We start from the raw sequence: 26,521 nt of genomic DNA, 5'->3' as shown, positions 1-26,521 counted from the left end.
GGATGAGGTACCGTGATCACATTAAATATGAATCACTTGATAGGACCTTCAAATGCGTGAAGGGGTCGTGCTGAGAAATGTTACTCAGCTGTGTTTGGAAATAGCTCATATAATACAAGTATGGCTGACGCTTCAATAATGCCTTCTTCCCAAGAGCCTTTGATAAAATCATGTTAAACAAGTGCTTCAAATGCTTAAAATTCTGAGTACTAATTTCAACAAGGCTTCTTTCTTAGTTTCTTACTAGCTCAGCATTTTGTTCCAATATTCTAGGGACGATTCAGATGCATTTGCAGCCATTTACTTTAAACAGTTTTGCTATTTCTTTTCTCTAGTAACAAGAATGCTGAAATCTTCTGAACTTCACTGAAGAAAGCTGTTAGAAAATCTTGATACGCTTCTCGTTATCTGCCGTCTACAGTAGAATATTCTATGAGTTTATAGGATTTTTGAAATGAACTTCTTCAGCTTGGTGTTGATCTTTTATGCTGCTTTGCAGAGAATCAAATCCATCTATCTTCCGTATTTGTCTTACTACTCCTTAAGAAATTATTTCCTGCCTTTCCATTCACACAGTTTCCAGTTCTTATCTCAAACTGAATCCTCCACAAAAAGGCCAGTGTTCCTGAAAGGAGAACGAACTGTTTTTGCATTCTTCATATTTGGTTACAATTAATCTGTGATGTGGATTTTGATGGCCCAAAACACCCACGTTTGTGTCTTGAGGAAGTATTTGCTTGATGGCATCTTTACCTTTTTTTTGTCAAAACATTTTCAGTTCCTCTTATATAATAAACAAACTGTTTGTCCCAACTAGGAAAAATTAGGTATTTTTGACCAAAGTACCATTACTGAAATACCTGCCATACGCATTTTGTTACCTCCATTATGTGAATAAGGCCTCGCTTCTCAACGCGGCTGCCGAGAAATGAGCAACTACTTGGCTGGTCTGTGGGGCAGAGACCAGGTGCTGAGGAATACGGGTTGGCCTGTTTTTTTTTTTTTTTTTTTTTTTTTTGCTTCAAGAATGAGTATTTTTCATCATTCTCAAGCTAAAAATTCTAATAAAGCTTCAGAATGGAAACCTGGGTTTTTTTTCAGTAGTTAGAATCTAAATTCTTAATTCTTATTTTAATGAAAATATTTTGCTAGTTTATCATCCTTCCTGGTGTCATTAGCCAGTTCTTCCTGTTAACAGAGAAATGCTTTTCATGAATTTCAGAGGGGGTATCCACGCCAATTAATTCTGCCATCGTGGGCTTCTAATTCTGTGCTGTAAGCATGGCAGGGAGCAGGGAATTTCCTCTTTCCTCCGCTGCGCTGGGAGGAGGCTCCTTCCGAGGCCGCCTGCCTCGTGCGTGTTTCAGGCATGTGTCAAACACTTCTTTCTTACAGAATTAATTCAAACCAGATCCCGATGTTCTTCAGAGCTGCAGCTCCTTCTTGCTGTGTATTAGCACAGTGCCTTGGCCGCTCCAGCTTCCTGGCAGCACCGTATGCATCAGCAAGTTAAATGTTTTAAATGTCACTGCTGCAAACAGTGCACACCTGGCTCTGGAAGAGCTCAGGAAAACAGCTTCATCGGTGGGGACTGGCCAGTCCTTGGTTTAGGGATGGGACAGTGAAGGGCAGGGAGCAGGTTTCTTCATCCTGAACTGTAAGAAACGAGTAAGACTCCTCTGATAGTGAGAGCTCTGTGGAAACGTGCTGGCAGTGTGTGTTCTGTGTAAACACAGCGAAGGCACCGTGGGACTCGGTGTGCGTCGTGGGCGGTGCGAGGTGCGGGCCGGGCGCGCGTGTGCGTGCGGACGCAGCCGGGCCGGTGGGCTCCGGTGCAGGAGTCGTGTGGCGGCCGTTCCGGAGGCGCCGCGCGCGGAGCCGCTCCTCAGCGCCGAGGCTGCGGAGCTCAGACTTTGTGCCACGCTCTCACTCACCTTCTGGTCAGCATGGAGCAGACTTTTCATATATTTACCTACATTCCCTTCCTTTTTCATTTTGTTTTCCAAATCACATTTATTTTCAATCTTTGTGATTCTTAGGCAGACAGAAAACCCCAAGTTTCCAGAACTACTCAGTCAGACACAAGCTGTTCTGTTGTTCTCAGAGATTTTTGGTTCTTACGTTAGGTCACTCATATTCTTGCATGAAAGAGATCTGGGTATTACTTTGTGTCAAAAAAATCCTTGTTCTTTATTGAATAATGAAATAAAGTAGATGAAGAGACAAAAAGCACCACCTTAATATGTGATGATTTGGGCACCTCTTTGCAGTGGCAGTGTCTAAGGCTTCCTGAAAGCCAGGAGAATTTTGTAGTTTCTTACAAGAAAACATAGATAGAGAAAACAAAAGAGGTTGTTCTGAAGTGGGATGTCCTTTGTTAGATCCATCGATCTAGCTACCACCACAGGGTCACGCTTTTAGGATAGCTGGTCATGGAGGGAAGCCGAGGAGAGGACGGGCGAGAGCTTGACGAGAGCAGCTGAGGAGGCCCTGAGTTCTGCCCTGATTATTGCTCTGAGTGGGGAAAATCTATTGGAATTGGTGTGTGTGAGCCACTAACCAAAGTCCAGCTTAGATATCTAAACCGAACTGTTAATTTGATTGATGTAATCTTTTAATAAAAATAGATTCATTGATGTATTTACCCAAATAATGCACTGCTTGGTTCAGCATGTAAATATAAAGGGAATTTACACTGTTGGGCTTAATGTAAATTAATTTAACCAACCTATTTTGAATCTAAGTGCTTTTAATAACTGGAGAATTGGATTGCTTTATTATATTTGCTGGGATGCTAGTATTTTTTCTCTATTAATACACTTAACTTGCATTCTAGCTCCGCCATTCAGAGGCAGGCATCGTGTGGTGGGTTGTGTGACAGTGTCTGTCAATAGTGAAGACAAATAGTGCCAGAGACACTTAACCCATCCAATCTCACCCAGGGTATAGGTCGGTCTTGTTTTCAGACTTCTTCATAAGTCTCTTTTCTTTCTTTCTTTTTTTTTCCTTTTTTTTATGTTTTGTTTCTAAATAGTGGATTGATACTGATTTTAAACTAAACTCTTTTTTTGTTTGTTTTTTGGAAAAGTTTTTGACTTTACATGAGTAATACAAGAAGAAGAAAAGTAGAAATCCAAGTTTGGCATGTGAGGTGTTGAAAGCAGGTTTGCAGCCACTTTGTAAGTTCTGGTTTTTACATTTAAAAACTATAGCAACATAAAAGTTGATGCTGGAAGTCTTATGTGTAAAATCTTTCCCGTTTGGTTCTGAAATTGTTCATCCATGTCCTGTGGGTCTGTAAATAAGCAAATATAAGCAAAGAACACACTGAACTTTTATCAAGAACATAAAATGTTAGATAAATTAACAGTTCAAAAAAGGGGGATATACGAGACCTAAAACTCCCCTTGTGGGGGTGAATTTTCAGTTTCTGACAATATCTTCAGAACACACCATAGTGAATTGCAGAGGATACAGGCTAAGTTATGAAAAATAGGGCAAATCCTTTAATAGCTTTAATGGTTTGTGGTGGCTGTTGATGCACAGGTGGCTGGAAAACTTATAAAAAGACCTTCAATTCATTTGCATTTGCAGTCTTGAGCTCTGCAGTCTGGGAAATCACTTGCCTTGTTCTCGAGTTGCAATTAAAACAAGATGTCATTAGAATGACGTTTGTTTCCTTTGGAGGATTTGGAAGTCCTTGTTATATTGAAGTATCTCTTCAGAAAGAATGAACAAGGATTTCAGGATTGTCTCCATGTGAATTTTATCTAAAGAGAGGACTCCCTCAGTGTCAAGTGGTGAGATATCTATAAATATATATATGTATTTCTTTCTCCCTTTCAGATTTTTTTGTAAAGGCTGAATGCCTTGTTTGACTTCACAGGATAATAGGATATAGAAATATCTCATTGCCCTAGTTGATAATCAGGAGGTAATAATATTTATTTTGTACCATAGTTTGTTACAGAAAAGAAAGACCGCACTGATTTGCTCATGGGGATGCTCTTTGCTCTGTGCTCCTTTATTCTCTGATTTTTAGCAGCATGCATTTGTGCCACATGCGTGTTGCAGCACTTCTTCCACTGCCTGCTTTTTGGCTGCTTTTTGTTTTCAGAAGAAACCTGAATTAGCCAGTCTCCTGGTTGTGACTGTAATTTTGTTCACTGCCTGAAAATAAGGTAAATGTTCAGGAGCAGTAGGCACCCTTCTCGACTTCAGGAAGCAAATGAACAAATGACAAGTATAAATAACTGAATATCATCTCTATGAAATTTAGTCTTCCCACAAATAGTGCAGAGTTATTTTTGTTTGCATTCTAAACTCTGGCACAAACTACTTGGTTAGTTTTTCATTATTTTTAGTCTTTCATTTCTGCACTACATAGTTGGTTATAATTAATGAGTAAATTTGATGCCTAATACAGAAAATTCCCTATATTAAGCTGACTGCTTTGTACCATTCTGCCTATCTTAGTGAAGAAAAGTTTGTAGGACAGGAAAAAATGTGAATTACCCAACTACCTTGTTTTGTATGGAGACAGTAACGAGAATAGGTTCAGGAGGTTTAGCTTCAACAGTGATCAAAGTTGCTTTAACATGGTAGTACTATACTACTACTTAACCACAGAAAAGATTTGTAATGCTGGTGCATGTTTCGTTATGACCCTGTGGCTGTATACTTGCTGTAACGTGCACTCGGCTTTTATTCTGTGTTGTTATTCTGAAGCAATTTTTAATTCTGAGATTGCGTTTAAATCTTATGTTCTGTCTTACCTTACAAAACGTATATGCTCACTTAAAATATATTTATACTTGTGGCTGCAAAGCGCTGTTAAGTTGCAAATGAAAGAGCCATCTGTGACAGTTCTCTACTATGTGTCTAAAGAAAATAAACCACAAGTGAAAGCGGTACTGGGACAGGGCAAGGCATGTGCCTGCTTTCACTGCCACTCGCTAGACTATGGACCAAACGTGCCCTTCTGGGTGCATTTTCTCTAGTCTGTTTTGTTTATTTTGCCTGTTTGGGGCAATTCCCATGATAAGTCCTCAAAAAAATGAAACATAAAATGTTTTCAGCTTTTAGAACAGATCAGTCAAGACTTGATTATCAAACACTTCAGACTGAAAGGATTTTTTTTCTCTTTGTGTAGCATATTCAGTCACAAGATCTCCATTCTGTATCAGATAAACACATATTGTGCTCCTGAGTTTACAATAAATCAGTAAAAGCAAAATGGGAACCATGCAAAATAATGTAGTGCTTTACTCATTATAGTAACTTCGTGAAGTTACTGATCTGACTGGTCCCACTTATTTATGGATTTTTTAATTTAAAAGATGCTGGCTAAAAGCCTTCTGACTGTGTCAGCAAACATAACTTTACTGCATTTCTAGTATTTGTGAAATTGAAATTACTAAATTATCCACAGAAATATTTTGTATTTGTGTAGTTCGCTTTCCAGTATGACCATCTTATTTCTTTGGCCTTATTATTTGTCATACTTCCCTATATAGTTTTTAGTCTTTAGAAGTGACAAGCCATTGGCCTGTACCTGCTTTATTAGACGTGGATATTTGTGCATGGTATTGGCCTAAAGAGAAAAGAAAGCCACGACTGTTTGGTCAGATATTAGGTTTCCATAATTTTATGCGATTGCTTCATAGGGCTGGATTCAGTGTGGAGGAGAGGATAATGGATCTGTGAAGGACAGTGTTTGTTTCCTGATAACGTGTGTGTGGATATGTACATACAGACACGCTGTCTAGGAAAAAAAATCAATGAGATCTTATCTTGGAAACCTGGTAGCAGTCCTCATTGCAACTTAAAGTACTGCAAAATGCTGCAAACTAAAATAAATGGTACTGTTAGCAGCTGTTTTAGCTTTATGCTAAGAAGTATTTTGTTTAGTGACTTTTTTTTCTGGGAAAGTGAAGGAAAAATGCAACTGTTGGATTTTTGGACAGGATATACTTTGAACTCTTTGATACACAGGGTATGATCAGTGTTTGGCAACCCCTTCTCAATAGAAACCTGTGCATGAATTGCAATTTTTTCTTAAGTATTTTAAAAGACCTTTCTAAAACATTATCAGTTTTTGCTGCCAAAAGATAATTTTTGGTATTAAACTCTCGATAGGAGAATCGGTCATCCAATTATAGAGCCTTGCTGCCTGGTTCAACGGGCACAATATTTCCTTGTCCAAGTCTTCTCGTGGGCAGGAAGCCATGAGATACTCATACATTTCTTGTACTGTGCATGATACCCGGTGTCATCTAATTAGAAAGGGGAGCTAGAGCTATCCTGTAAGCCCGGGCTGCAGCGTTCTTGCTGTGTGCTTCGTGTATTCCATTTGCAAACATGTGCATGCAGCGTAGATGCTGTGTGCATGCTGCATTTTATTTGCAGTTGAATGGATAAATGCTGAATGGAAACTAATGCTATTTTAACCAAAGAAGGTAAACACCTCAAACTGCAACAGCGTCTCTCAACTCAAAGTGGCTGCAAATCAGCTCCTAAATATTGTCACTGAAATTAATATCTAGATTTAATAGTTCTTACCAATCCTATATATGTTTTTGAAAAAAGCATTGCATTAATGCATGATATAGAAAGGTTACATTTGCCTTTAAATTGGAATGCAGTTCAAAGTGGCTGAATTGTCCAATTTCAGCCACTATATTTGCCAAAGAACAGACCGGAAAATGGAACTGGTATCATTCAACTATCCCACTTCCCTGGGAGATTTGGGAAAGGGACTTCACAGATAAAAGTGATGTCATTTATTGATAAAGTATAATGATAACAATTTTTTTCTTGGCTCCTATCTGGAATAGCTATCTTTTAATTTCATTTCGTGCAGAAAATCTTTAAGGAACACTATCTGTCTAACACTTGTTTAGCATGGATCACTGATAGCTCCTGTGATCACCAGCAGGCTGGTTTCTAGGAAGGATTCCTAAGTTTTGCTTCTGGTTAAATATATGCTTCATAGCTGAACATGCTCTTTATTCAGTTACTTTTAATTACTCAAACTGAATAAAATAGTTCAAACCACTCTAGATTTGACAGATTTATATAATAATTTGGATTACTTTTAAAGCTCCAAGCAACAAAAGTGAAGTCTTATGTTTCTCTGACAAAACTAATAATGTACTAGTAATTGCACAGACATACTGTGTAATATTTTAAGGCAGGTTTGTCTGCAAGACTCAATTGTCTTTATTGTGCATTTCATGAGATGTCTCTAGCAAAGCAGAAGTCCAGGGAATAACCTCATCCTTTTATCTTAAATCTGAATATAAACTTGTTGTTTATTCCTCAGTGAACTACCATTAAATAAATAAATTAATTAAATAAAAAAGGCCTCTGTTTGTCTGCCTTACTACTTCCTCCAAAAAATGTTACCCTGGACTTTTAACTGATTTGTTATAAAGTGTCTTCAGTGGAAATGATTCTGCTGCTCTCCAGGAGTCGCTGGGGTTTGATTTGATAATTTACTTGTCCTTCCACGTGTCTAAGAGCAGTGGATCTGTAGGACTCCCAGAGAAACCGATCACATTATTTAATGTTTAATAGGAGTCTTTAGAAGTCTGTCCCAAATCCAGTCTGTAATGCTGTGACTGTTTAGAGGACCCAGCTAATAAATTCCAGCATGTCACCAGTGCAGATATTTCATCCCTATTTTGAATGTGTGAAATGAACAGCTATATCGTTATGACTGATACCAGTTCCATTTTTCCTACCAACTCAGTTGATTTTATATTTTATTTCTCATTTAAGATGGAATAATCAGCAGCTCTTTTCTCATTTATTTTCTCATATTTTTATTCCAGGATTTGCCTCTGAAGCAGGGAGTGTCTGCATTAAAAATGACCTGTAGTTCTCTGCTTCATAGGTTAGAAACTTATTTTAATATTTCATGGCTAAGCACAGTCCCGTCTTTTCAAAAACAAAATTGAATAATAAATGGTTTAATTGGCATTGAATGTGGACTATTAGCATTTTGCATTGGGGCCTCCATTATTTTAGATGAAATGGCTTATACGGAAATAATTAGTCCAGCTGACACAATGAAAGCTCTGTTTACTTGCAGCCATTTTTATGAATTAACTATAATTTTTAAAATGCTGATTATGACACAACGCATTACGTCTTATTTGGACATTTCCAAAGCACTGTATTCATTAGGCTGTATTGCTTTAAGCATTTACATTCCAAAACTTACCAAATTCCAAATATTCACCGGGGGAAAGCAATCGGTTGATAAATCACTTTCTTGCAGTGGGACTGCTATAGCCAGCACACGCAGAACCGTGTATCTTGTATTTACTTGTGCATTGTACACCGCAGATGCTTCTTCAGCTCCTTCCTCTTCCTCCATGGGCGGTGCTTGCAGCTCCTTTACCACCTCTTCCAGTCCTACCATTTACTCTACCTCAGTCACCGACAGCAAGGCTATGCAAGTGGAGAGCTGCTCCTCAGCCGTGGGGGTAAGTACGAGAGGGGTAAGTGAGCAGCCGTTAACCAGTAACGCAGCCCAGCAGCAGCAGTCAACGCCGAAGAGACACACAGTCCTGTACATCTCACCACCACCCGAGGACTTGCTGGACAACAGTCGGATGTCCTGCCAGGATGAGGGCTGTGGATTGGAGTCAGAGCAGAGCTGCAGTATGTGGATGGAGGATTCACCCTCCAACTTCAGTAACATGAGTACCAGTTCCTACAATGATAACACTGAGGTGCCACGTAAATCACGCAAACGAAACCCAAAGCAGAGGCCAGGGATCAAACGTCGAGATTGTGAAGAATCCAACATGGATATCTTTGATGCCGACAGTGCCAAAGCGCCTCACTATGTCCTTTCTCAACTCAGCACCGACAGCAAAGGCAACTCAAAAGCAGGAAATGGGTTGGTATCTACATTTTTTTTTAAGTTCTTTCACAATTTGTAAAAACAAACTAATAAAACTTCCCCTCCCTCTCCCCCCATCAAGCATTCTACTCAGGTTCTCACATAAATCCCTTCCTGGACTTCTCCTTTGCGTCCTAGCCCATGACGAGTTCTCCTTAGCTTTGCTTATCTTTGTAAGAAGAGAGAACTAAACTTTCCTGATTGGACACAGTACTGATAAGATCATCTCTATTTTTGTTTACATTCCATTTATAAAATGGCAATTAAAAAGTTGCTGTATTTAAAATGAAAGGCAAAGGTGGACTGGGCATGTCCTAAACCTTGCAGTGTCTCAAAAAAATACCTTGTGCAGGATTGTACATGAGGATTTCAGTCTGCACTTCATCTGCTTCTGTTTTGTCTCTTTCTCCATTTACCAATGGAGAGAGTGATAGTAATAGAACCTGATGGCTTGTCAAGACTTCTCATCAGTTAAATTAGCATATCCATTTTTTTATAAAATGTTATATGCTGAACCAATAATATGATGAATCAAATTTTGTTTTTTTTTCTTGTGAATTCACTTCTGTATTTGATTTTTTTCAGAAATAAATTTCTAATCCTGTTTCTCTGTTTGCTCTGGGTTGTGTGCATGCGTGTGTCTGTATGTGGGCACACCTGGGTGACGGTCTCTCATCTCTTCCACTTCACACTGTTCACTAAATGCATTTCAGTAGTTGCTTAAAGAATAAAAAAAAGTCCATCAGTTTACAGTGATGGCTCCATTGGTACTTACGCAACAGTCGAGGTTAGATTGGCCTTTACTTTTTTATTTTGGGGTGGGGGGCTTTTAGTTTCTCTTTTTATGTATGTATTTACAGTATGTTCTAACGTTCATCATGGTAGTGGTGAATGTTAAAACTTAACTGATGGGAAATATTATGAACTTTGCATATTCCAAAGGGAAAGAGCCTGGTGTCTGTATTCCCAGGGTCATTGCAGTTCCATACTTAAAATTTCACTGTGAGAAACTGATTCTGAGAAACTCTCCAGAGTGCTGCTGCTTCCTGGTACAGCAGATGCATCATTTGGAAAAGCGGAGTTACGGTGGGTGCCGTCACCCGCTCCTTCCCCGTAGACCTTCCGAGATGGCAACTGCAACGTGGGGGATCGGTGCCTCTTGGCAGCGAACGCGCTAAGCGTGACGAAGCTGGCCAGCATCTCCCACTTTAACCATTAAAAATCCTAAAAGAGTAAAATATTAGTACTTGATAGATTCTAAGAACATATAGGAGTATATAAAGAAGTTCTTGGACCTAGGAAAGTGGTTCCATCAAGCACAGAAATCACTCAGCCGGTTACAAAGGCAAAAACTTAATTGGAAGGCAAGAACTGTGTGATCATAAATATAATCTCTAGACAAAAAGGGGAGTAAAATATGGAATGATAGATACGCCTGTGATTTAAAAGACTGTAAGATCTTTTATTTCTTAAAGTATTAGAAGCTGATCAACACACATTATAAAAATGGTTTTATGCTCACCTAACCTTGCATTCTTAAAATGCTGATGGCATTATTGACTACTGGGTCATAAATGGTCTGGATTGAAATGTAGCAAAAATCTGATGCATTAGAACTGTCTTTTTAAATAAAAGCTCTGGGGTAAGAAATAGCGAATACTTTAAAATACTTTAAAATAGAAAAGTTAATTTTGCAGTTAGAATACGGAGATTTAACATTCTAAATCTAGGTCACAGTAGTGACTAGATTTTTTTTTCTTTTTTTTTTACTTTCCAGTCTGATGGAGTACAGCCAAGTGAGTTAATTTATTTTTGACTTTTAAGAGGAAAAAAAGCAGGGAAAGAACACTTGCTAATTTGTGAAGAAATAGTGGAAATAGTGTTACCCTCAAAAGAGGCTTTTAGGTGTCTTTCAGAGCTAGAAGAAAAAAACTATAAAAACCATTACAGTTTATGAAAGCTTTCTTTAAAAGGTTTGAATTGATGGAGATTAGAGGAAAGTTCTCATATTTCAGTCATGCTTGGTCTCGCTTTCACTTTCAGGTCTTCATTGGGACAGCCATGAAGCAAGTGCAGGACCAGACAAACATTAACTTATTAAATCTAGTCTAACAGAAGCATATGGATTTTGACAAGTTTTACTTCTTTTTAAGAAAAGAAGTGCTAGCTTTGAGGAGACATTTTCTGGTAACCATTTAGCTAATAAATAATGATTTGTGTGTGTGAAATACTACTTTTGCTGTTTGTATGTACTTGTCTGTTAGTAGTATGAATTGACTAAATTAAAGGATGTGCAAATGATACAACCTCATAATTTGAGGGGAAAGGCCAATGAGAAACTGGCCCGATGGCTTTATGGTTGCTTTCATGCTTTTATAATCTCATTCAAAGTGGCCATAGTTGCAAGGCTCTAGAAGGAAAAGTTGCCAATAACTGATAAACAACATCTCTTCATGCAAATGTGATGTATAAAGTATTGTTAAATCTTGGCAACCAAGGTAATTTGGATTTAAGAGTAACGGAATTTCAGGAAAACCTTGAGAGGTCCAAAGTATTAGCGCTATACTGCTTAAAGTCTTTTGTTTTGCTTAAATGCTTAAAGTGCATTTAACTTAAGTGCATTTAACTGGCTGCCTTTCTGACTCTTCCCTTTGAAATGCAATAGTATCTTAGTCTGCTGCATTGATTTGCTTAGCTGGGATTTGCAAGTGTGACAAAGTCAGGCTAAGCAGTCCATATGATGCATTTATGCTGTGTGTTCTCCTGGGAAATTACAGAATGTAACCTGCCAAATTGAGGCAAAGGAAATGTGATTTCCAGACCCAGAGTTTGCGTAATGTGATTGTGTCCATCATAGCAGAGGCTGCTCGGTGGGAAGCTAAGAGGTTTCAAGTTGTGTGTTTTAAAATTTTGAATAAGAAAAAGAAAGCATTGATGGAAAGTTAGTAAATGTATTTCTTCTAATTGCTGGGATAATGGAGAGAATTGGAGCAATGGCTTGGCAAGAAATGTGATGAAAGTGATAATCTGACAAGCTTGAATTCAATACGTATTTTTACATAACTTGTAGTAACAGAGCATGATGCTGTTAAATGCAGCTTATTTAGTATATCACAAGTTTTGTGTATGTTGCATAGGAAGAGAATTTTGCCTGTATTTATTTTTCCTAAAAGAAGGTAGGCTTTATGTAGCTTTTTTCTTAATAGTCTGTTTGCCTAGACCATGGCCAAATGATGTGCTTTCTTATGATTTGTTTTAGTATATATATTTTATAATCTCCAGCCTCCTCCTCGTTTTGGTTGCCCTTCAGAGCAAGCACACACGGCAGGCGCCCTGAGCCCTGCGCTGTGCTCGGGCTGAACCAGCTACACGCTCACCGGGCAGGATCAGTCCTAAATGGTTGACCTTCATAAAGAGAAAAGAAAGGAATTAGCACACCCCATGAAACCTAACAGCTCACCAGCCTGCACCTTAGCCCTTTTTGATACCATTATTCAAAAGTCTTGCAAGGTTTGTTAAAAGTAAGAGCATGACCAAGGGGGTATGGGTTGTAGTACAGTCAGGACAAGATCTCCGTTGTTCCCCAGGGTAAGAGAAGGTGCTTTTTGCAGGAGGAGCACTGCTGCCCTGTGCCTGGGGAGTGCCTGTGTGCCGCGAGGCCCCGCGCGTGCCCTTTGGCAGTGGGAGCTTTAGGAAGGGTGTCAAGGTGTGTTGGCACCACTGCAAATCAGCTGGTAACTGGCAAAGTGACACTGTTGGTTACTCCAACTTTAAGGGCAGTGAAAGAGCCATGTAGAGGTAAAACCCTCAGTAAATGATTTAGAAAGGGGGAAAATAAGAAAAACAAACATCAACAACAGAAACACTTCTTTCACCGTTTTCCTTCAAGAAAATCTCAGATAAATTATTTTTGTAGATCACACATTGAAAGAAGTTTGATTTTTAGGCAGTTCACACCTGTTGTTTAAACTGTCTTCTTCAGTCATTAAATGTTAGAAACTCCCTTTTGGCAGTAAAAATAAATACTGCGTTTTGCAGGAACTCCTTGAGCCTCTTCCTGTCATATTTGCCATAACATCTTCATATTTGCTAGTGTTAAATGGCCTTACCAGACTTCAGGCTAATTATATGAACTAGTTATGTATAAGGTAGTCAGTTATTCTCTCTTTTGTTTAAAGTGGACACAAAATTGATGAATTACAGAAAGTTATACTTTGGAGGGCTTCTTCATGCAGGTTTTAATTATGGAACTGATACCAAGATACAGTACACTACAAGATACACACCTGGGAAGAAACTGTCTTTTTGCATATATTGAAGCTTTATAGTTCATGCAGCTATATCAGATTTTTTTTTCAATAAATGGTTTATTTTAAGATAAATTTATCAATCTGTTTTGATAGAAAATAGTATTTGAGTTTGCATTAATATGCAAGTTCAGCAGGAGACAGACATGAGGCTGTTTTCCTGTTTGAAGAAGTAGTATCATTTAACCTTAAATCCATTCTGTGTGAGTGTGTACATATAATTGTAACAGAAGCGAAACAGTATTTTCAGCTGTGTCATATGCTATGAAAGCAGCAGATTATAAGACTGCTTTTGTTTATTAACACATTTGAATGCTAATTGCTTTACCCTTCATTTGTGTTCGCTCTCTGAAAAGCAGTTCTTTGCAGTGGATGGAAGGGGCAAGGAAGCACCATTGCTTTTCATCCTGCAGATTTTCTTCTGTTTCAGAAAAGAATTCTAAAGTTTGCTCTTCACTATAAATCCTCTATTTGCTAATATGTACTTTAATCTTTTTAGCTTTCTGTGATTTAGTTTGTTTTCATTGGGAAGCTGCTTATAACATCATTTCAATGGTCTGCTTTGATTTCTCAGAGCATCAGAGAGCCAGAAAGGAGCTGGAGGGAAGAAGACCCCAATGTTGTGTGGTCAGTATCCTACTAAAAGTGAGGGGAAAGAGCTGAAGATAGTGGTACAGCCGGAAACCCAACACAGGGCGCGTTACCTGACTGAAGGCAGCCGAGGCTCAGTGAAAGACCGGACACAGCAAGGTTTTCCAACTGTGAAGGTAGGCTGTTCAGTAACAGCGGATGAGTATTCCTTTCCAAGAGATACTTTAGTAGAATGGAACTGCTTTGGTACAAATAAGGCCTGTCATTTCCAGTTTTAGAGGGAAGGGAGGAGACTTTTCAGGCTCTTCACTGTACAAAGAAGTCAGTTTTCATCATGAAGTAACAGAAAGCAGGAATGTTTATGTCAAGGCAATGGTTATATCTGTGATGCCTATCTTGGCCTGGCGTGGGTTACTCCACAGACTCCAGTGCTAAGACTGTGCCTGTTTGGCATGGAGCACCTCCTTGCAAGAGCACGTCTCCGGCTGCGTCTCCGCAGCAGTCTCCCCCTTGGCCTCTCCTCCAGCGTCTCCCCCCATGTCATTTTGCCTGTCTCCTTGCATGTCTCTCGCAGCAGCCGCTGCCCTTAATGCCCCTGCCTGCTCAGAGATCTTTACATGCTCCTCTGGGTTTTGGCATGCAGGGCAGCGCTCACACTGGGTTTGGAGCTGGCTGGAATGGTTGTGATGGGCACACAGCAGTTCACGGTCACCTGTGCTGCCTCCAGCTACCGAAACCCAAATAGTGATGCCCAACACAACGTTTATGTGTGAGCTGTGCTAGAGCTCACGTGCAAGCTGTTGGGGTGCTCGTGTGTGAACACAGGAAAGCACAGTACAAAGTAATACATCTCTGAGGAGTCTGATGAAGAAAATGGACTTTTGGACAAGTATCTTATATATAGGAAAGATTAAAAACCATTTCCTCTCATTTTCTTAAGGTTACTTTGATAAAGCAACAAAGCAGTTCTTGACAACAACTGATATACCAGGTCCACAAAGAAATGTCTAACTATTGTGCAGGCCTTAGTTATTGTACAGGCCTTAATATCTCTGCTGACTACAGCTGGCAAAAGGAGTGTATAAACATACTTGCCTTTAAAGCCCAATTTGACTGTGTTGCAGCATCTCCATCACTTTACCCCAGTCTTCATGAGCAATGCGGAAAACCGGTAAAGTTTCATAAGAAAAGAATCCATTCATATGCCCGTGTTGCCATGGTGATGTGGTGCTCATTTCTGTGGATTTTCTTAATGGGCCTTTGTTCAGCTGAACTTCCTTTTATTTCCTCTCCCCGTTACCCATCAGCACCCGACAGTGAAAATTCTCTGTTCAGAAGAGTCTCATGTTACTGAACTCCTGGAAGCTCAAGCTTGCTTTAGCAGTAGGCAAGCTGGTTCCTACCCTGCGTACACAAGCCTGGCAGGGTTGGACAGTCATCATGAGTCAAGGGCTCTTCAGCAAATGTGAAGTAGGGGGAAAATATATAAAGAACAGGGGTTTTGTGTGTTAAACACAGGACAGAAGAGTGTAAATTGCTGCTAGTTCAGTAGATGTCTTGTGCCTGGTCTTTTCCGATAGTGCCTGTGGCAGCAGGAGGAGAAGCAGGTTCTGTGGTGCTTGTTAGAAGAGCAGTAGGCTGTCTCTTCAAATGATACATATGATCTATGAACACAAATGTATGTGACTGAAGTGTATGGACGTATTTTGCGTGTATATACATGTGGACAACAGCAAGAGACCAGAGACCTTTTATATTTGCAAGACCTGGAGCAGGGGGGTGCACTCATAGCTTGCCCTTTGTAGAACTTGATGTATGGATGTAGGTACTCATTGCATCAGGTCCTTCTGACCTCCGGGTGAAGTGGAGCTTGCCCTTGTCTGGCATTTTTAAATTAAATGGTTTCTTGCTTGTTTGCTGTCTCTGGGCTTTTGAGACCTTTGGCATGACCTATGTTTGTCAGCCCGTGGTTTGTAACGGGAGCCTGTAGTAGGCTGCCTCCAGAAGCAATTTTGCTTTGCCCATCCATAAGTGTCATAATACACCTACCTGATGGGAAACTACTTGTTCCTTTGGCAGGTAAGGGGCATATATATGATCTTGCCATTATCTGCTGATTTTTAGAACTAGCTAAGCACTCCGGAACTCCTGGTTTACTTCATGACTTCTTTCATTTCTGTATCAGTCTTTTCAATAGCTGCACAGACATTGCTGACCAGTTGAAATATTATTTTTTTCTTTTTTTCTGCTTCGTTTAGCTGGAGGGTCACAATGAGCCAGTTGTACTGCAGGTTTTTGTGGGCAATGACTCTGGTCGAGTGAAACCACACGGCTTTTACCAGGCCTGCAGAGTAACTGGAAGAAACACAACTCCCTGTAAAGAAGTAGATATAGAGGGGACTACAGTTATTGAGGTTGGACTTGATCCTAGCAACAATATGACACTTGCGTAAGTAATTCCTTATTTGTTTATTTATTTATATATGTATTTTTGTGTTTTTTCATTTACTGCCCTATTTTCAGAAACTGATTTTCCTTTTTAGGTTAGTGAAGATGATGGTATGTTATCAGTTGAATGTATGAAAATCTTGGCACACACCAAGCATTTGTATCAGCTACATGTATAAGAAAAACTCCTAAACTCCATTCTCAGTTTTTGTTTATTATACTTAATGCTTACTCTTTGTCTTTCTGATAATAATTGATAGAAATGCTAGTGCTGCCTTCTCAATCATCCACTCCTCTTTTTCTCTCTGTTCCCAAGCTAATTCTCCTTGGATCTTATTTGGCAGCATGAAAATCCATTCTCCATAAATTAGATATCAAATGGTCTCTATGCTTTTTTGTTGTATTGCCTACAATCCTGTTAAAGCTACAGTATTTTTTTTTCCTAACATTTCAAGAAAAAAAAAATCCAACCTGGTGTTAGTTTGCATGTGATGGATTTCTTTCTAAAAGCTGACACTGCACCATTCCCTGACCCTGGCCCTAAGTATAGCATGCACTTCCATACACAGGACCATAATTTCCACTGCTTTCTTCTATTACAATTTTAAGTGAATGCAGATTATTTTGTAATAATAATCCTACAGACCCAAAACTAGATGCAGGAATGGGAGAATCAAGATCTATGGTGATAAACTGAATTAAGTTTCCTGTTTTATTCATAATACTTACATATTCCTTCCTCTCATGATTCAGCAACCCAATTAAGAAGGGTGCATTGAAAATAGAGCTCCACAGTGAGCAAGCTTATATAGAGATTTCATTTAAATCAAAAATCTCAGAATATTTCAGTAATTACTTTGTTACAAGTTTTGGGTTTTTTTGTGGCTTAACAGGTGAAAATATTTTTAAAGATGCTAAATTTATAAATCTCCCTGTATTAGTAAACTCTGATTTTTGTGGTTTTTGAAGTCATGTTAGGCCACTGACACTAATGTTGTGTGTTGTTAGGGTTGACTGCGTGGGAATACTGAAGCTGAGAAATGCTGATGTTGAAGCCCGGATAGGGATTGCTGGTTCCAAGAAAAAAAGCACACGTGCCAGACTGGTGTTTCGTGTTAACATCACTCGCAAAGATGGTTCAACTTTGACTCTTCAGACACCTTCCTCCCCAATTTTGTGCAGTAAGTGACAAAAGAAAAACTTGCTGAAATTAGAGGATTCAATGTGAACAAATATCTTAAGGGAGGGTTTCAAGTGAATGAGGCCAGGCTATTTGTAGTGGTGGTCAGCAACAGGACAAGAGTCAGTGGGCACAAACTGAGGCACAGGAAGTCTCACCTGAACATGAGGAAAAACTTCCTGACTGCGAGGGTGATGGAGCCCTGGAACAGGCTGCCCAGAGAGGCTGTGGAGTCTCATTCTCTGGAGGTCTTCAAAACCCACATGGGCACCATCCTGTGCCACGTGCTCTAGGTGACCCTGCTTAAGCAGGGGGTTGGACTAGATGATCTTCAGAGGTCCCTTCCAACCTCAACCATCCTGTGATTCCTGTGCTTCTGTGATTCTGGATTTTAATATGACTGAAATAAGATACATTACAAAAAAGCAGCAATATTAATCTCTGAGTATGTCAGAATAGCCATGGATGAAGTCTCTTTTTTAATGGAGGGTTTAAAAATTGCTTTTAAAATGCTGATGAGTCATAAATCAAATGCTTGCATTAAACAGTGTTGCTTTTTGAAAGCTCGGAGTTTATGGTTGCTTTGGACTTGAATTTTTGATGCAGTTTTTAATCTCTTTTGCATTGTCATTTTCACCAATCAGCTTTCTGCGGTAGCAATGACTTACAGGAGCTGGTAGCCATGGCTTTCTGCAGCTTTGGGCCACAGAACAAATCAGTTCTGGTCCAATGCAAAAATGAATCTTTTTGTAGATATTAATTAAAATACTTTGTTTAACACTGCTCTGCAGAGATCACTGCTCTATTTTTGACTTGTACTGAACAGCACGGAAAATGGAATCAGAGGAGACCACTGCATCAGAGGTCGTCCTCTTGTGCAGAGCCAAGCCCAGAGATGGTGGCTAACGGCACAGGGCCTGTGCCCTGACCTGCCCTTCATTCTGGGAAAGAATAAGCTGGGAAACATTTTCCTTGTTTTCTGGCAAAGAAGCCTTATTCATCTCCATTAAATTTCTGTCTTTTATGATTTTCAAAATAAGGAGGAAATTCAGTAAAGCTCACTACTGACTTCCAGTTGTGGGGGTTTCTGTTTATCTCTCCAAGAGAAAAGATAAGGAAATAATTAATACAGACAGCAAAGAAACAGATTGGAACTGGAGGTGACTAAAAAGATATGAGCTTCCCCATGCGATCCCAGCGCTGCGTGTGCTGCGGGCAGCAGCCTGTCGGGCACACGTTGGAAACAGCCTGGCTGTGGCTCCAGCACTGGAGGCTCCCCGAGAATCCCTCGTGCAAGAGCAGTTGTGGAAACCCGGCGAAGGTTGGACGAGGTCCAGACAAGGGCCGTTGCTGATGCACAGAGACCTCTGCTGCTCTCTTGAGACATATTTCATTGCTTTACGCCATGGGGTGCTTTTCCAGCAGGATTAACTTGAGGCACTCCTGTCCTCCTTTTTTTTTTCCCCTTTTTTCTCCTCCTTCCCCTGCAGAGGAGTGGTTTTTTTAATCCTTCCCAAGGTTTTTAGAACTAGAGGAATTACGCAATTTTTGCATTTATGTTGCTGGGAAATACATATGTACCTTTGCTAGAAATGTTTACGTTAGCTGATGTACATTTTCCACTTATCCATGTGTATTTATCATGGGCTTTAAAACTCGCAATCCTGTCCAAGTGTCAGTATATTCCTGGAACTAACAGAAAAACATCAGTGGATGCAGGTCCTTGTTTTAAGGTTTACGACTTTGAATAGGCTTTGTTAGCAAACCTAGAGCAATTGCCCTTTCCATGTGCTCCAGCATATTTTCCAACTGCATAGTTGTTGCCAAGGAACCAGTTCAGCAGTTTGCAGAAAAATAGACCTTTCTGAAAGGTCCTTAAATTATTTGGGAAGTTACAGTCCATTTACTGGTACATAGGGAGACTAGGTAGTTGTCTTGTTAAACAGCCAAGGAAGGCCACATGACTCCAGAATTTAAGTACCAACTTATGCCACTAGGATTTTAATGTGAACAGAAAAGGTGGTTGAAAAATCTTCATTAGAAACTGGAATTATCAGTGGAATATTTGGATCTACAAAGTTAATTCTTTTTGCATCAGCTAAAAAGTTCTCTTGTGTAAAACTATACTAACAGCATGGGATTTACTATTGCTACATTTATGACTTTTGCATAGTGGGGAAATAAACTTCATGAGGAATGTTTCTGTCAGGCTAAGCGTGCAGTTCGAAGACGTGCTTCAGCTGTAGCAGATGAAGAGACATGTTTGGGTCTGTGGATTTGCTTATATATCTAAGTGTGTTTTCTAAAAGATCATTGTGTTTAGGAAGGAAATATTAGAAATTCTCATTTCTTAAGCTTTGTGTTGAGTCATGTAATAAAGGAAGAAGTTTAGGCGTTTTGTTCTTTCCTTTTAATCCTGTAAGTGAAAGTTCTTCTCTTTGGAGATATTAATATTTCTTTGATTTCCAACTATGTTGTTTTTGTTTTGTTTTTCTTATTGCAGCCCAACCAGCGGGAGTTCCAGAGATCCTAAAGAAAAGTCTGCACAGTTGTTCAGTGAAGGGTGAAGAGGAAGTTTTCCTGATTGGCAAAAACTTTCTAAAGGGAACAAAAGTGATTTTCCAAGAGAATGTGTCTGGTTAGTGAAAGCATCTTTGGTTTGGGGTGATAAAAATAACATGTTTGTTTAAAATCGCATTGTTTGGTATAGCGGTATGTGGAGAATTAACTGACAAACTGAATCAAAGATTCAGATGCAAAGATGCTATATGTGGATGTGCAATAAATTATGTTTCTTAACTTTCATTTAGACGAAAATTCTTGGAAAGCAGAAGCTGAAATAGACATGGAATTATTTCATCAGGTATTTCTATTTCCTTGTTGTTATTAATAATTTGTTCTCTATAAGCATCTGCAAGGGTTACCCCTTAACATCATCAAGGCAGATTTTGATGCACAGGTTTGTTCTCATAATCTTGACAAACGTGGGCCAGCAGCAATGGCTTATTACACAGAAAATGAAACTACATCCTTGGGGAAACTGACTGCAGAGAGATTTCACTTGCTCTCTGAAAATACTGCAAGGGGCTCATGTTGATTAAGGCTCAAAAAGATACAAAGTAGCCCTGTTTTTCGTTAGTAATATGAGTGAGGAAAAACACCTTCCTGGCTTTGAAGAAAACAAACAAACAAAAATGTTTTTAAATACAACAACATAGTAACTGTATTTGTCACGTATCACAAATACACAATATCACAACTTTTGCTACTTGGATTATGCCCAAATTTAACCCTCCTCATTTTCCGTACTTAACTGAATAATAGCTTCTAAACAAGTAAATTATTTCTGTTAGTGTTCTGTATAATCTTCATTGTCTCACAAGAAGTAAGACTGTTCTGGAAAAAAAATGAAGTCTTATAAAGGCTTAGAAAGATTTTTACTTTCGTTGCTTAGACCAGGAACTTCACTGTACTGAGCCCAAGTAAAAGTAATCTTAGGAGCTTCCTGATTTATCCTATGTCTGATTCTAGTGGAGATTCTGTTTCTAAAGAAAAATGTGATAAGCCTTTCCCTCTTTATGGACATGTCGTGAGTTTCACTTGGGAATTAGGAATCAGGTTGATTATCTTCTCTTCCAGTGCATTTTTATACAAAGTGTCCCCTTTCTTCAAATCTTCTTTACACAATGGTTATCATTCAGTGCCTAATCTGAAACTTAGATACCGCAGTAGGAAGGTTTGAACTTGGAAAGCAAGGCTTAATGTAATTTAGATTAGATACCATTAGATTGCTGAGGGGAAATATATTGTTTGCAATCTCTAGTTTTTATACCTTTATATCTGGCTGAATTTCTATTGATATTTAAGGTTCTTTCCAACAAGTTTGTTTATTCTTTTTGACACAGCTAAGTGTCTTTATGGACTGTTGGACTGAAAGTGGAAAATAAATGACATCTAACAAATGTAGTCTTGCTGCACTGCTCCAGATATTCTGAAAGCAGTACTTTATGCATGCACCAATAGAAACAATTTCTTAATTCTAATGGATAAGTAGTTGGGAAGTAGATATTTGCCTATAGATCATTTGTGACTATAATTATAGCCATAACTTTTGATGTCTGCTTAGAGTTAAATCAGCTTATGCATAGCATGAAACTGCATCCTCCATCTCAAAGTTCACCTTAAATACAAAGATCTGATTAGGCAAACAGCGAAATCTCTGATTCCATGAGAATTTTACTTGAAACTCTGATTTAAGTTCAATAAAGTTCTTAGGTTTAAGTTTATGCTTAAAGCACTATACTTTGTATGATTTTCCTACCTGTACTTGCCAGTGAAGCTGTACATTGAAAATAAGCATCATTTAGGCAGAGCATTTTCATGTTTCTTCTAGCTCAAATTAGTTAAGTTTGCTTCACTGAAAATATAACTTGATCAAATTCCCCCAATATTTCTGTTTTTTTACCATCTTTTTTTTTTTCCAGTGGATGTAGCTATAATAAGACTTAAACCAATGTGTATTCTTTTGTTGTTGCAATGCAGAATCACCTTATTGTGAAGGTGCCACCATATCATGACCAGCAAATAACCTCAGCTGTTTCTGTGGGAATATATGTGGTGACCAACGCTGGGAGATCGCACGATGTGCAGCCATTTACATACACTCCAGATACATGTACGTAAAATAGAGTTGCCGAAAGGATTGGACAGATTTACCTGCTAAGCATCTCATTTCTGTCGCATAGTGTTTAATCCATATAGCAGAAATACTAAGTAATGTGGGAAACAAACTTCTCTTGTTGCTGAGTTTTGATCTGTTAAATAATGAAATCTGAACACTTGGATTTTCTCCTTCATGTGGGAGTAGTTTAAATTTCAGCTGCATGCAGGCAGCTGATTTCATATAGTAACATCCATTGCTAGCAAAAGGTTCAAACTAGAGCTGAGCAGAAAAAAAATAGTAGACATACTACACGCAGTGCACCAATTGCAACAAGAAAAAAAAAATTCCCAAGGAATGCTGAAGCTTCACCATTTCTTATTTTATCCATGTGTATCGCAGACCTCAGTACAGTTGCTCACTGCCTTTTCCATTTTTAGAAGTCAAATAAACTGGAGGCCTTCGTATCTATACAGACTACAGCTAAGTGGTGTTCCTAGCGCATTTAATGTAATCTACCTCAATTTGAAGAGCAGTTTTAGTACCGTGCCTTTTCTGTGTAAAAGAGCACTCATTTTACAAAACTGCAGCAAACTGGAAGTGCGGATACTGTAAACAGCACAGACAGTCTTTTAAAAAAGTACATCTGTACAACTTTGCATGAGACCTTTGTACTAAAATTATGTAGGAACAGCTGTTTTTAGTTCTGGTCTTGCATGTACAGGATCTTGCTTTCAAGAGTGCCTCAGCTTAACCTATTCAAAGCTGTGTTTGCTGTTAATGTGCACACATACTAGCCAATATCCACTGACTAGATTCTGCAGTGGTCAGGAAATTGTCATTTAATGTCTTCCTTGATTTGGTTTAAAGTTCATTATTTAAACAATTCAGAGCTTTTCATTCCATATAGTAGTCCCTCTTATCCAGAGGAAGTGAGCCGAGGTTTTTGATAGACCCTCGGGTATTTATGGAGTGAGTAGCAGTAGTGTCATCTTCCCTCGTGAAATAGAAAATCCATGTTCATCCATGCCTAGGAAGCTGGCTTATTTATGGAAGCAATAGTCCGTGTGTGTATTTCCATCTCCCTGGAAGTAAATTGGGAAAAAAAAAAAGTATTTTTTGATGATGGTTTTGGATTCTATAGACTGTTTTGTCTCCAGGCTGAATGCAATCTAAAGTTCACCTAGCAACCACATCAGCTTTACATTTCATTTCAAATCTGTTCCTCATTCCATACTCCAGAGAAGTGTTTTTAAACATTGGGAGAATTTATCAGCTAGCTGTAAAATTCCTTTTTCTTTAGGATATAAATAATATATTGGAAGGAAAAATCATCTCACTTTTTTTCCACCCTTTTTGTCTTTAACTACATGATCTCTGCTTTATTTTGGCATCAAGAAATCTCTTAATAGCAGATGCCAGCTCTCTGGCAATATTTCCCTGTAGGGATTTTCAGGAAGAGGAGAAGTTCATAGTTGAGGCTTCAGCTGAGACGTATTTCTAAATGTAACCTCCAGCTCCCATGGAAGTCTGTCTGCCTTTCTTTCAAAGCCATGTGCTGAAGAGCTTCATCTCCACTTCTCAATTTGTGTGTGTTTAGAATGCTTTTAACCTAGAGAAACAGAATTAACCCTTTCAGACTATTTTTTCAGATTTTTTTTATACCTTAAGGAGATTGTATGAAAGGTCAGATTGGGTCACATCAATGTAGAGACTTCCTGTTGAGGCTTCTGTTTGCATCAAGCTGTGCTATAAAATAAATAATAGAAAATGAAAAAACAGAACTATAGTTTGCATAAAAAATACTCTGCACACAGGCTTCTAAAGAAGAAAAAGCAGTTATTTACATTATATAACTGTGATTCCTGGAGATACATATGTGTTGTTATACAACAAGTAGTCTTTTGCCCTGATACGGAGTCCAGCTGGAGGCAGATGGACGTGGAAGGAGCTGAGGTGTGGCTAGGTGCAGTTATTCCTTTGCTTAGAGCAAAATGTGCAGTAGGAATTGCTTCCACATCTTGTACACCGCGCATGGGGCAGCAGGTGGTTTAGACCACTAAGAACTGAACATAAGTGCCCTGGTGTGTGCACAGCCCTGAGCAGAACACCAGTGTTTTTGAACGCCACAGAATGTCTGTGGATTTCCAAGAACCTCAGTAAGTAACAGTTTTGCTTTGCTTGCTTGCTATTGTAATATAAGGAAGCTTTCAATGTATTTTTGCCTTAACAGCTGCTACTCTGAATGTTAATGTGAAGAAGGAAATCTCCAGCCCAGCCCAACATTGTTGTTTTGAAGAGGCTATAAAAGGTACTAAATTGATTCTTATCAATTTAGTTAATAATTCAGCTATAAATTCCTGACCAAATTTTGCAGGAATAAATCAGAGGTCCTGTGTAGATAAGTATGTGACTGCATAATCTGACAATATTCTTACAATGAGGCCTGTTTTCTGATTATGAATATTTTACTTTGCAACTGTATATTTTAACATGGGATAGTATAGAACAAAAACTTCTCAAAAATAATTAAACAAAAAATCATTTACATTTACATTCTTCAGTGTGTTCCCCCTACCTCGACCATTCTGTCCATACTCAAAGTTTGTTGTTTCGGCCTGAGGGAGCAAGTTTTAGGTTTACTTGGCTTTGAAGCATGAGCTGAATTGAACCTTCCTATCTTGGAATAAAGTATAGGAAGGAAGAGTTTCTTAGCTGCTTGTTAAAACTATGGTAGTGTGCAAAGGTTATTGGAAATTTCCATAACCTGTTCTGGTGAAAGCAGTTTGAAAGGTAAGCAGATTAATAGTGTGATCACAGGTTTGATAGGATCCAGAGCTTCAGGTTAAAATCCTGAAGCTCATGTTTAAAGTTGAGAGCGCTGCAGCGGGCCTTAGCAGTGAGTAAGCCTTGGCGTACCTTAACTAGTCAGGGAGGATGATACAAGATAGGAGGAATTCAAGCCTGCAGAGAATGCCTGAGCAGAAATTTGGAAAAAAGATTTAGGACAATGAAACAAGCTGATAAAAATACTGGAAATGTTTCATAGTAGCTATGATTAAAAAGATAATAACAGATATATCGGAGCAAGCCTGACATCTGTCTAGTCTAGTATGCAGCCTTCCCCCATGGAAGGTACCAGATGCTTCAGAATTTACATAGGAATGCTGCGTTAGGCAGAGAGGAGATAATGTGCTATCCTTGTTGGTCCATGTCCTCGTATTTAAATTTGTGGAAGAAATGATGATATATTTTCCTGTAGGGGTTTTCTTGCCAGCTAGCCCTTTTTTGGCTGTTCGCTCCTATACCTGTTCTACTAGAGGCTGAACAAGAACCTGAGGACAGACATTGTGCCTTGTCTCTGTACATCCTAGCCCGTCCTTCCTCACTGCTCTGGGGTGATGAAGAGCAGGGGGGGATCCAGGTTCCCTTTCACAGGGAACTTGTGATTTTTTTCCAAATGGCATCATTTGCAGCAAACCTTACTAGATTAGAATAAGCTAGAGCTGCCAGGCACATGTAGTGAACTAAAAGGCCTTTCTGTACCCATCACAAGCAAATTTAATCTTTGTCTTGCATCTCTGTGAATATTGCTTGTTAAATCATTTCTATTATAGCATCTGCGTATGTAAAAAACAAACAAAACACGTCTTCCCAAAACCATTTAAATTCAAAGCTCTTAACGTACTTTGAAAGACTGTTGCAGATTGGACATATTTCAGTGACGAGGTTCATTTCACGAGAACAGGCTGGAGTTCCAAAGCGGAGGGATGGGGTGTGCAGGGAGGCGCCTGGGGAGATGCCCTCCCTGCTGGCGTTCAAGTAATGCTGTAGCATTATTTTTAAATGATTGCTGTTGGTTTCAGTTTCCAGATTCTTCAGGAGAAATAGGAAAGGGGGTCTACATGCCTTAATTCAGAATTTCTGTCACATGAATTACAAAATAAACATAGTAAATGACCAAAACAAAGTGTTTCCTTGCATTTTAAACTTCTCTCGTTTCTTTCTACTGTTCTTCATTTTTCTAACCTTCTAACCAAACATGTCACTGTGAACTGACATACTGTAGCCAGCATCTAACCTGTATACCTTTGGAATCCCTTAAATTATTTATATATTATATTTTCATCATTTCTGATGAAAGCAAAATGAAGCACATAAGAGAAGCTTGTAAATTGTGACTTCAGTCACAGTATAGAAAAAATACATAGCTCTATTTAAATAAAGTATAAGAAGAGCTGTTTTGAAGTAAACTTATTTTACTTTAAAACTTTATTTTAGAAATCTTGTTTCAGTCTAGTTGCATTCCCTGCCAACAGCTCAGGTCATGTGGCTTGTATTTCTGGAGCTATTCTAGACCTGTAAGGTTTGGAAGGAGGAGGAAGAGAGTTTGCTTGGCTGTTGACGTGCAGATGGCTGTG

General features: G+C 38.9%; 1 protein-coding gene across 1 annotated transcript in view; it reads left to right on the top strand.

The window, feature by feature from the left end:
• The window catches only part of NFAT5 (nuclear factor of activated T cells 5), a 57,336-nt gene that overhangs the window by 23,597 nt on the left and 7,218 nt on the right, over positions 1-26,521 (top strand). The window contains exons 3-10 of the mRNA XM_088526215.1: positions 8,353-8,911; positions 13,796-13,988; positions 16,071-16,261; positions 17,269-17,441; positions 19,944-20,078; positions 20,251-20,303; positions 21,983-22,115; positions 24,334-24,411. Coding sequence (XP_088382341.1) covers positions 8,353-8,911; positions 13,796-13,988; positions 16,071-16,261; positions 17,269-17,441; positions 19,944-20,078; positions 20,251-20,303; positions 21,983-22,115; positions 24,334-24,411 — 1,515 coding nt within the window. The remainder of the gene's footprint in view (positions 1-8,352; positions 8,912-13,795; positions 13,989-16,070; positions 16,262-17,268; positions 17,442-19,943; positions 20,079-20,250; positions 20,304-21,982; positions 22,116-24,333; positions 24,412-26,521) is intronic.

This window comes from Tinamus guttatus, unplaced genomic scaffold (assembly GCF_059628265.1).
Source record: "Tinamus guttatus ecotype Peru unplaced genomic scaffold, ASM5962826v1 Tinamus_guttatus_pri_ptg000244l, whole genome shotgun sequence".
Classification (NCBI taxonomy): domain Eukaryota; kingdom Metazoa; phylum Chordata; class Aves; order Tinamiformes; family Tinamidae; genus Tinamus; species Tinamus guttatus.
The sequence above is the reverse complement of the archived record's forward strand: the minus strand, read 5'-3'. Positions and strand labels throughout refer to the sequence as shown.